Source organism: Podarcis cretensis (assembly GCF_951804945.1).
Source record: "Podarcis cretensis genome assembly, chromosome: Z".
Taxonomy (NCBI): Eukaryota; Metazoa; Chordata; class Lepidosauria; order Squamata; family Lacertidae; genus Podarcis; species Podarcis cretensis.
In genome coordinates this window covers 24,455,717-24,467,245 of record NC_137184.1, presented here as the reverse complement: position 1 = coordinate 24,467,245, position 11,529 = coordinate 24,455,717, and the positions used below count along the sequence as shown (strand labels likewise).

The following is an 11,529-nucleotide window of genomic DNA, read 5'->3' as shown; positions in this document are numbered from 1 at the left end:
CATAAAACATTCTAAAACCCCTAAAAACTCTAAAACCCCATTTTAAAATACACTATACTTTTAAAATACACTATTCACTATACTTTTCTAGCATCTTCCAGGATCTTTCTCCTTTCCATGGGAGAAAGAGATTGAGAAGCAGACACTGATAACTACATGTTGAAAATGCATGAGAGTTAAGGCAGTTATCCTGCACTGAAGAGATCATGCTCTTACTCTGGAGGGCTCATCCAGACTTCCTTTTGTGTCGTGTTTTTAGGTGCATGCCCACCCTTTAAAGGGCCATGTTTGAGCACTTCCCTGTGCTTTTCTTCAAAAACCCACTTTTTACCACTGAATCAGAGCAAAGGGCAAACTGTTGAAAACAGGAATTGCTGTTTGTTCCGATTCAGCATTAAAGAATGGGTTTTCGAGGGGAAAGTGCTGGGACAAGCAGTTCTTCTGAATGGAGGAAGCAGTGCTTCTGAATGCCAGTTGGTGGAAACCACAGGAAGGGAGAGTGCTCTTGTGTTCAGGTCCTGCTTGTGGCTTCCCATAGACATTTGTTTGGCCACTGTGAGAGCAGGATGCTGGACTAGATGGACCACTGACCTGATCCAGCAGGCTCTTCTTATGAGTTTTATTGCAAACTGCCAGGTCTTTTGTTTTCCTGAACATTGTGGTCATCAGCTACTCAGTAGCCAGACCAAATTTTTGTAAGTGCCATTACCTCCCGAGCACCTTGATTACTGCAACCCTGATGAGCATCATGAATAATAGCTGGTGCAGAGTAACGCTGCTTGTCGATTGTATTTTTAGCATTTCTTTTAAGCATTTGGCCACTTTCCCAGGCGAATCTCTTTAATTATATAGATCTGATTTTCAGGGTTAGGAGAGAAGGAAGGAAAGGTTGTGAAGGAAAATGCAAGCATGAAGGAGGGGCTGGCTTGCCTTCTATATCTTATTTTGCTTAATTAATTCAGCCGCAAGAGAGAACGTTAATTTTACTTGTCAGGTCTGACTTGAGGATGAGAGGATGCTCTAGGCTGCTGTCTCTGCTGCTTCCTCTGGCTATGTTGGCTTCCACCGTGTCATTAAAGGGGCCTCTTGGGATGCCATTTTGCCTGTCACTTGGCATATAAACTATGCGAGCAGGTTGGGCCCATCTCACACAGGCGGGGAGGAAAGCACCCTTAATATCTGTGAGAGGAAATTTATTGCTACAAGCACAAATGGCAGAAGAAGAGCTATCAGTGAGTTTCCATTAGGGAGAGAAGAGTCCCTCTATTTCATTTGCTTCTTGTTCAGCAACACGTCCTGTGTTCTACTCTTCCACAATTTCAGCTTAACCTGGAGAATTTTCAACCTTAATTCTGGGACTGAGGCATATGTTGGTAAGGATGAGCAAATCTTGGACAATACTGGTTCCTGTAATTAGTATAACAATCACATTCATTAGACATTTAAGGTATGAATGAAGGAATGAGTGTAGGCCTGTTTTTAGGCTGAAGAACACCACTCTAAAATGGAGTCTCATTAAGACTTGTGGGCAAGTGAAGTGGGGAAGAAGTGCTGAGTTCTTGAGACTTGACATACGAACAGGCTGATAACAAAGGACGGGTGTTGAGCAAGATTGACTAATGATGTGATGAACTCTGGAACGTGATGAACAACTATGACAAGGAACAGATGGTGGTGAATCACCAGAGCTGGAACGTCTGATTGAAAGTCTATAAAGAAGGGACTTTCCAGTGGAAAGGTGTGCCATGTTCCCAGTGCTGCAATGCCTGCCATCCGTCCTCTTGTCATGGCCTGATCAGCTACTGGTGTAGAGTTGGTGAGCATGACTAAGAATGTGCGCGCACGCGTGCTAGGGACTGCGATTTTAATGGTTACAATAAAAATGTTTTGCTGAGTCTCTCTGAGTCTAATTTTCCTTTCTCCTAAAGAACCAGCTAAAAATGGATCAAAAGAGCCTCTTATTTGTAACATTTCTCTCAGTTCTTCATTGTTCCAGTTTTAAGTTTTGTTTTCCACATTTCCACAACAGTTGGCAATTAAAAAGAAGTCATCATAAAATTCATCAGCATTTTAGGGTGACCGTCTCTCACTATCTTTTCTTGTTCTTCATCTTTTTCCCCCAATAGTGGGTCCAACTGTCAAGAATGTGGTTTCTGCTTGTGCTGTAGAGGGAAGTGAGGGCCAGATGGGGTTTGTCAACCTGAGAAGGTAACTCATCTAGGAAAAGAAGGAAAACTCTGATCTTTAACCTTTGCTGCCTTGTTAAAAGGCTATGGAGCACATTGCTAAAGCATTGAAGACTGATGCTATTTTCTGGTAGGATTCAATTGTGTACTGACAAATTCAGGTTGTACAATTAACATTGATTTAGGGCTCTTGCACAATAAACCCCACTTCCCCCTAAAACTGGACTTTTGCAAGAAGGAAAGTGGAAGGGGAAAAAGTACTGGAAACACAGCATTGTATAACTTCTCTGCAAATCCCCAGAGGAGTGCCATTAGCTGTCTCCCATGTTACAGAGGCCTGACTACGCTCAGCTTAGATGTTGGGCACTTAGTGTTGCTGGTCCCACACAGTTGAATGCTCTCTTTCAGCAGAGATGCAGCAAGCAGCAACACCTGGGGGGCACCTTCTATGCAGGGATGTGCCAGTGATGGACTCTTGGCCCTCACCTTCACCTGCCCCCTTCCCCTTTCCCAGAGCAGGTGACAGCTGTTGCTCTTCTTCACTATCACTTGCTCTTCTGCTTGTTTGCCCACCACTTTGCTGGGGAATTGAACAGGCAGCAAAAATAGTAAAGGGTGTAGAGCATCTGCTATGCATGTATGTTCAACCACTGACATTACCAGGTTGGGTTTCAAATGTCTCATCTCTGAGACCTTGGAAAGCCACTGCAAACCAGTGTAGACCAGCCTTTCCTGGCCTGGTGACATCCAGATATTCTAGACTACAGCCTCCACCAGCTGGGGTTGGTGAGAGTGGTTGTCCAGGGCATCTGGAGGGCACCAAGTTAAGGGAGGCTAGTGGAGACAACATTGAGCTAGAAGCATCAATGATCTGACTCAGTATAAAAGTAACTTTCTATGCTCTTGTTCTCAAAGTGAGGAGGTGGCAATGCTGTGGTGTGTGCATGTTGGGCTTGGACGGGGACGGGGGAATGAGGTTAGGGACCTACTGAAGGTTTCTTGCTTGAGGTGCTTCATAACCTGGAAACAATGCCAAATATTAATAAAATACAATTGGCCACTTCTGATAAAAGAGTTGGAGAGAGGCAGAGAGAGAACTCATATCAGCTTATCCCTGTGGGGCTCAAGCAAAACACAAGTGTATAAAGTCAGAATGCATCCCCTGGATGCATTTGGTTGCTCAGCAAACAGTCCATGAATATTAAAAGCTCAGTTCAAGTCCACAGGTGAGATATAGTTAGGCTAAAGACAGGAAAAGGAAAAGGAAAGGAAAGAGACAGTTCTTCATCATCACATGCATGACATCCTCATGCTCCCAGGGAAACAATTAAGCCTCCTTAGACTCCAGTGAGGTATGGAGAGCCAGATTGCACAGGGAGACCTTTCCATTGCTCAGGATGCAGCTTGACATGTATTTGATGCCCCAGAGGAAATTCTGGAGGCAAATGCAGCACTCACACGTCAAAAGCATTGGTGAGTATGTGGGATATAATTATGAACCTGCTAACTATTTTTTAAAAATTGTGTGCCCCTTGGATAGTACCAGGAAGAATGAAGTGTGTGTGTGTTTCTTCAGGAACTAGAAGGGATCACAAAGGGATCTAGAAGCCTCTGAACATGTCACACTTCTCTGGGCACGGATAATGAATAATACTCAACACTGGTATGGTGCTCTCAAGGGTCCATAGAAATTTGTTGCAGTCCTTATAACAACCATGCAAGGAAGGTCAGTTTTGTTTTCCTCTCTCTCTCTCGCTCTCTCTCTCTCTCTCTCTCTCTCTCTGTGTGTGTGTGTGTGTGTGTGTGTAGTCTGAGAGAAAGAGAAAGCCTTACCTAAGTACATGATAAAAACAGTGAGGGCCACTGACTTGGATGATTCTAAACGTTGTTTAGACAAAGTCAGGGTGGAGAATGTAGCCCAATGGCTACATTCTACCTGTCAGATTTAGTATGCTTCTGAATATCAGTTGCTGGAAACTACATGGCCAAGGAGTGTTCTTGTGGTCGAATCCTGCTTGTGGGTTTCACACAGGCTTCTGGTTTGCCACCACAGAACAGGACTAGAACAGCACAGAACACCACAGAACACCACTAGACCAGAAGTGGTTTGATCCAGTAGGCTCTCCTTATGTCATTTTTGCCATTCAGAATCCACTTTTGTTAGTGTGTTATTAACATCCATACTACAGGAATATAGTTTAAAAGTGCTTGAACATCTGCAAATATCAAAGATTTCACCAATACAAAATAGATACTGAAAGCAAAAAGAATGTATCCCTGGACGTGCCAACATCCCCTGCTCCAATGAGGCATTTTCAGTATCTATATGTATTTGACAGTGCCTTCCTGTACAGATATACCTAAAACATAATTTTTAGCTGAAGCAGTCTCAGTTACAAATCTAAAGCAACGTTCCTTATAGTTTCTAAACAATTTTCCATTGTTTAGCATGTACAGCATATTTTAATTCCTTATCCCGCAACTCTCCAGTTCCTGCAACCTGCTTTACAAAGGGCCAAAAAAGTATTTATAAACAGCAGTCATGGATTTAGCTTTCTGAGAAGACTAAAAAATTCCCTCCAACAATTTAGGAGATGCCAAAGTGCTCAAAGCAGACAGTTCATAAATAGACACAAACACGTGTGGTAAATGAAAGCATTAACAAAGAAAAGGCAGCACGCTATGGAACTCACTCCTCCAGGAAGCAGTGATGGCAACCAGTTAGGATGGCTTTAAAAGAGGATTGGGCAAATTCATAACCGCAGCGGCAATCTTCTACAATAGTCGTCAGAGGCATTGGCCACGGAATACCAGTTCCTAGGAATCACAGGTGGGCAGAGTGCTGTTGTGTTTGTGGCCTGTTTATGGGCTTCCCATGGGCATGGGTGAGAGTAGGATGCTGGACTAAATGAGCCACTGGCCTGATCCAGCAGGCTCTCCCCAAATTTAGTCCCCATAGGTGCACTGCAGCAAATGTCATATTTGATGTCTTTGCCACTAAAGAAAGAAAATGCCCAACTGAATCCATTGCAGCTGGTAACACTGAAAGAAGTGCATTTTTACGAATGAGTATAGGCACACACTTAGAATTCTTGGAGTAACTAGGAGTGTAGAGAACCCTTTCTCATGTTGCCAAACCAGACATCAAGGAATAATGCCTTCAGACTTGTGGAAGGCTTATTATTACACGCACTGTTGCTGATGATGAGTAATAGATTCACTTGGCCATCCCTACCACATGGAGATAAATCCCACTGTCCTTTTAGACATCATGACAATTTTCATCTGTGTTCAAAATGCAAAGCTATTTCTGTCATGCCTTGAAAATATTGAGATGAGGAAACCCATCCTTGCAGAAAACACTGGACCTATCCACACTTACAATTCCTCCACTCTTTCCAGGCACGGTCTGCTCTGTTTCTGAGGGGTTTTTTTGTTTTGGTTCTGGAGCTTTCCCTGTGAAATACCACTTTTTAAAGCTCGATCAGAGCAAGTGGCAAACCACAGGAAACCTGAATTGACGTTTGTTCCAATTGAGTTTTAAAGAGCAAGTTTTTGCAGAGTAAGCTCAGAGAAGGAAAAAACCCAAACAAACCACTCAGACACAGAGATTTTAAGTGTGCCCCTGTGCCTGGAAAGAGTAGGGCAAAAGCTAGATGTGGATAAGTCCACAGTGAGAAGATATCCTGATGCTGGGACTGCTACTACAGGACGTGATCTCAGCTGATTGACTAAGCCCCTCAATATCAGTTTACACTGAAGCACGGCATAAGGCGACATTTTGCTTTCTTAGCCGCTGATTTCTGTATTTGAATATTGACTGTATTTTGATTCTATGAGAAGGGAAGATAAATACAGGTTGGTGCAGTGAAATGCTCAATAATTACATTGCTTCAAGGTGCCCTGAAGGGAGCAGACGGCTACTGAAGTTTAAAATAGCCTTTGTCCAAAAAGGAGAGTGAGAGAAAAAATCTTGCAGTTCAGTAAGCTGCCTTTCCCCTTAAGCAATTCAGGGGTTATTATGGTTGCTTCTCTTATTGGGTCTTGTTCAGCCGCTCTGTGCCATCACTACAATGTGCAACCAGCAAACAGCCATTAGGTGAAAAGGTAGACAGAGATCTTAGAATGCGGAACTAGAAGACAATGGCAAAACAGGGCAGGCTCTAAATAGGGAATAAGCTTTCAAGTTCTGTTTAAAGGGAAAATATGTGCACATATTGTTGTTGGCATCTGTCTCAAAGAACAATGGAGTGTGCCTCTGGGGGTGAAGCCAAACTCCTGTGTTAGCAGCATCAAAGTGACCCCCTCGGTCTGCAAGCCTGGGCAGTGTGTATGGAGGTCCCAGGCTGCCCAGACGACAAGACCCCCTACCCTCAGCCTCACTGGGTGTGGTCCAAAGGAAAGCAGAGCAATACGCTTGGCAACAGCTTGGCTACAGTAGCTGCCAGAAGGCGGCATATAAGGTAGCATCCAACCATTTTAGGGACTCCGGATTTGTGTAGGATTTTGTCCTTAGCCTTTCTTCTCTTGGAAGATATCCTGCAAGGCAGCGGAGGTTTCAGATCAGGGTTTTCCTTCTTCTAGAGGGGCTACCTTTCCACTTTGATGAGCTCCATCTGCCCCTCACTTCTCTCTACAGCACATGCAAAAACTGCTTTCTTGGCTGTTGTGCCCGCTGTTGGTCTCGTTGGGCGCTCCTGCTAATAATGCACTCAGGTCAGGATTAGTTGATAATCTCCAGTACTGTTTGCCCATTATGAGGGTGGCACTGCAGAACAGGGAAGATCAGACCAAGTAACTACTTAAGTTTGCTAACCAGTGCAGGGACAGTGCCCCCAGTAAAATTGTACAGATACCACTCAGTCCACCCTGCCTTAAAGACACAGATGTGGACTGGTGCCTTTGCAGTTATCCCTTAAGTAGGGATAACATTCCATCATCACTCCACAAGGTCTAAAACCCACAGAGGCTTAATGTGTATGTTCTGATTTATTCTAAAGAGCTTAACAATCTTTCTCCCAAGATTTAGCATCTCTTCAGGGTTGCCTATACATCAGCATTAGGGCTATAATGAATCAGAGCCAGGTTCTCTTTCCAGGTCACATGGAAGGAGAGAGGGAGAATTGTATTTCTTTTGTCTGTTCTTGAAGTCCTGCCAGATGCCCAAAGTCACCAAGAGTACAGAATGCCTTGCCCAGTTCTGCATTTAGGTATGCAAGCAAGCTGTCAGGCACTGAAATGAGGATGGTTTTAGGGAACAGCTCGTCAGGTAGCTCTCTTGCAATTCTCATGTTCCTTCCTATTCTCTAGCTTGTGGAGGAAAATGAAGTCTAGCTTGCTATTTTGGAATTTCATTGGAAATTGCATAATATATAACTTTTAGCATGTAGAAAATGCATTATCACAATATCTTAGCAATATCATTAAAATTACCATCCTATCATGGAGTTTTGTGTTGTTATCCCCATATTGCAGATGGAAGGCTGAGACTGAGGCTTGTCTAAAATCATCCAGTAAGGAAGAGGGAAGAGTCACACCAGGTACTTTTTGATTCTTTCTCTCTACCCAAGTGGTCACCAACATGATGCTCTCCAGATGTTGCAATTCAACTCCTGATCAGTCCCACCCAATATTACCATTGGCTACCTCTGCACTAGCAGCACCTCCAGGAAGCAACTTAAGTAGGTATAGAACAGGGATTGGCAATTTTTTTTAGCCGCAGGCCGGTCTACTATGCCTCGGGGGGGGGGGGTCCTGGAAGAAGAGGCGGGGGCAAGTAGTCCTCCTCCGCATTCCCCACCCGCAGCCACTGCACTTACCTTCCCTGGGGCTGCTGCCACCCCCACTGCTGTTTCTTGTGGGTAGGCAGAGCGAGCTCATCCGCTCCGCTCTCTGGCCCACAGGAGCACCAGCGTGGCGATGGCGGAGGGAAGATGAGCGGTGCGAAAGGGCTGGCTCTGGAGAGGGACTGCTTAAAATGGCGCTCAGCCAGCTTAGCCCAGCCCCCTTCCTCCTCTAGGCAGGGCGGGGAGAAGCCAGGAGGGGGCGCCACACATTGTGTGTGTGTGTGGGGGAATGGAATGGCATAGGGAAAAAAGGCGTAGCCCAAACGAACAGAATCCCCACGCTGATCCACGAACAGTCTGCGGGCTGGATCCTGAAGGCAACTGGGCCTGATCCCACCCACGGGCGTTAGTTTGCTGACCCCTGGTATAGAAACTCATAATAGGGAGAAGCCTGGCATAACATATCTGTGAGAACGGATTAGAAGCAAGTCTCACTGTGTTAAGTTCAAACATATTCTATTCCTCTCTAAGTACGAATGGTGGGCAAAAAAACCCCAAACCAGTACGTATCTTTGGGCTTGCAGTAGAAGCCCACATCACTGACTGGCTGACCTTCTGTGATGTCATCAAGAAACACCCTCAATCCCTGGAATGAAGCCAACTGTATGCAGCTATGATTGGCTTACCTTTTGTGATGTTACCAAGAAACACACACCCTTAATCCAATAAGAGGCACCAACTGCATGCAGCACTGTTTCCCTGACCTTCTGTGATCTTACCAAGAAACAAACAAGACACTCTCAATCCCCAGAACAGAAGTCAATTGTAATCAGCACTGACTGGCAGAACTTCTGTGATGTCATGAAAAACACCTCTTCTCAATCCCTGGTTTTGATTTCCCTTCTCCATTGTTAAATTAATACATTAATGAATGAACAGATAAACACATGAATATTCACGCAGTGCTGTGTGTGAAAGAGAGATAGAGAGAACCAGTAGTCTGCCTGAAGCATGGCAGACGGGTGCTAAGTGGGTGGTTGAGCAGCATTCAAATCACTGGTAGGCATTTGTAATTAATGATGCAAACCTCATCTCATACCAATGGCTGAGGTACCTACGGCAGCAAGCTCTCTTTTTCTAATGCATCACTCTTCGTCCATTTTAAAGAAGTGTCAAACATAAGATTGTAGAATTGGAAGGGACCCTGGGGATCATCTAGTCCAACCCCCTGCAATGATCAGTGTCATCTGAGAACACAGCAAATGAGCTGGGAATTTACAGCATACTCTATCTGCACATTTACATGCAAATACATGGCCCACCCATGAGGCAACGTGAGGCAACTGCCTCAGGTGACAGGATCCATAGGGGCAGGAGATCCAGCCTCCAAGGAAAGCACTGCTGCTGCTGTAACAAGAGCTGTGGCATGCTCCTTGAGGGCTGGATGTGTCACCACCTCAGCAGCCCCCCACCCGATTCAGCCTCTACAGTGGCCTCTCAGCGAATAGGAAGTGCTGCTGATTTTCTCCCACTGCAGGGAAGAAATGATGGGAGCTGCCCTTGGGGGTTTTCTGGGCTCTGTACTGGCCTGGCATTATTCAGAGTGCCCTGTGATGGCCTTTGATTCCCACTTCAACTGCCAAGTAAGGTTGATTTGACACCCCCCCCCCACGTTCCTGATGTAGATCTCCACTCACTCCTTGGGGCGGGGAGCACCATTTTGTGGTTTGTCTCAGGTACCAAAATGTCTTGGGCCAGCCCTGCATACATTTAATTATGAGGTCCTATTTGACTTCTTGCTTTTGGCCAGAGGATGGTGGGATCATAAGTTGTTCTCAGCTGCAGCTTGCAACAGCAATCCGAGTTACTCTTTGCTTCAGAAGTCAGGTGATTCTCAAGGGTCAATTGCTCAGTGTTACAAAGGGATACAAGGGATATAAAGAATCCAGACTTTCTTGTTTCCCTAAGGGTGGTGGTGACTTTTCTGCCTCCAATCTGCAGCTGAAGTATCTTGGGTGCCAGGCAGAATCTCACTTTTCTGCCCCTCTTGTACGCAGGCAAACGTATATACACAAAATGCATATTTCAAAGAAAATCAGAAAGAAAGTTCATCAGTTGACTTACTGCTATGAGCTGGTAGGAGTTATTCATCATTGCTATGAGCATATTTAGCAAGACCACTAGGGAGATGACGTTGTACGTGCCAAACATGGTGGCCCCAACAAATTCTGTGAATTCATGCCTGGCTTTCACATTAGTGACGTAGAGGTTCAGCAGACCAAACACAGACCAAAAGAGTGACTGTAGAGTTTCAAAGAGCCTGCAAAAGAGGAGTGCGACATTTGTCATTGCTGGTTGGACATTTAAAGCCTTCATTTATTTAGTTTAAGTACAGAGAAAGGATCAAAGCTGTTGCCTTCGAGAATATTCCAGCTGTCTTAAAACAGGAATGGCAGAATCCGGGGCTCCCCAGATGTTGTTGAATGGCACCTCCGACATTCTCAATTTTGCATATAATTAATCAAACACACCTGCCAAATTAATTTAAGCACACCTGACAATCAGAGGTGTATCTCCGCTCCCTTGTGCCCTTGACAAGGAGATGTATTGGTCCCCCCATCCAAATAGTGGAGGAGTGACCAGGGCAGGATTCTGGCCACTTTGTGCCAGAGTAGAGAGGCATGGTTTTTGCACACCCCTGGGTTTGCACCCGTGGCAGGAGCTAATCTCACCAACCCCTAAGTACACCCAATGCATGCAAAGTTCAAGGAGACTGGAGCCACCACATTCCATGTACAGGTAAAGATAAAGGGACCCCTGACCATTAGGTCCAGTCGTGACCGACTATGGGGTTGCGGCGCTCATCTCGCTTTACTGGCCGAGGGAGCCAGCGTTTGTCTGCAGACAGCTTCCAGGTCATGCGGCCAGCATGACTAAGCCGCTTCTGGCATAGTAGAGCAGCGCACGGAAACACCGTTTACCTTCCCGCCGGAGCGGTACCTATTTATCTACTTGCACTTCATGCTTTCGAACTGCTGGGTTGGCAGGATCAGGGACCGAGCAACGGGAGCTCACCCCGTTGCAGGAATTCGAACTGCGACCTTCTGATCGGCAAGCCCTAGGCTCTGTGGTTCAACCCACAGCACCACCCATGTCCCTTATATATATCCATATATAAATTCTTAAATATCCTTATATATCCATGTATAGATTCATTTAAAACAAAGTTCTCCTCCATCCTTGTCCTTATGCAATAACCATACATTTTACCTTCTTTTCCCAAAGACCCATGGAAGAAAATGCAAATTGCCAGCCTGTCCCTTCTCTACTTCTTCCTTTATCCATTATTCAGAAGAACTCACAGTGTTTTTATTTAAAAGCAGCTGCAGAATAGGGGTTCCAAAGTGTATCAGAGAAGTGGTGCTGGGGTGGGGAAGTTAGCCCTTTCCCATGCGTTGTTTCCCAACTGATACATTTTTATTTTTATTACTTGTTACATTTGCATACCGCCCTATGCCCATAGATCACAACATAAAATTACAATATAAAAACACAAA

The 11,529-nt window shown here is 45.1% G+C and overlaps 1 protein-coding gene and 1 long non-coding RNA gene across 6 annotated transcripts in view; one reads left to right on the top strand and one right to left on the bottom strand.

Annotated features, from left to right (window-relative positions):
* Positions 1-11,529, bottom strand: part of TRPC5 (transient receptor potential cation channel subfamily C member 5) — a 177,542-nt gene that overhangs the window by 19,166 nt on the left and 146,847 nt on the right. For all 5 annotated transcript variants that reach the window (XM_079961625.1, XM_079961626.1, XM_079961624.1 and 2 more), the window contains one exon: positions 10,097-10,292. In XM_079961625.1, coding sequence (XP_079817751.1) covers positions 10,097-10,292 — 196 coding nt within the window. The remainder of the gene's footprint in view (positions 1-10,096; positions 10,293-11,529) is intronic.
* Positions 1-11,529, top strand: part of LOC307207711 — a 49,604-nt gene that overhangs the window by 33,286 nt on the left and 4,789 nt on the right. Inside the window, exon 4 of the long non-coding RNA XR_013834780.1 lies at positions 7,662-7,726. This is a non-coding gene — a long non-coding RNA (uncharacterized lncRNA). The remainder of the gene's footprint in view (positions 1-7,661; positions 7,727-11,529) is intronic.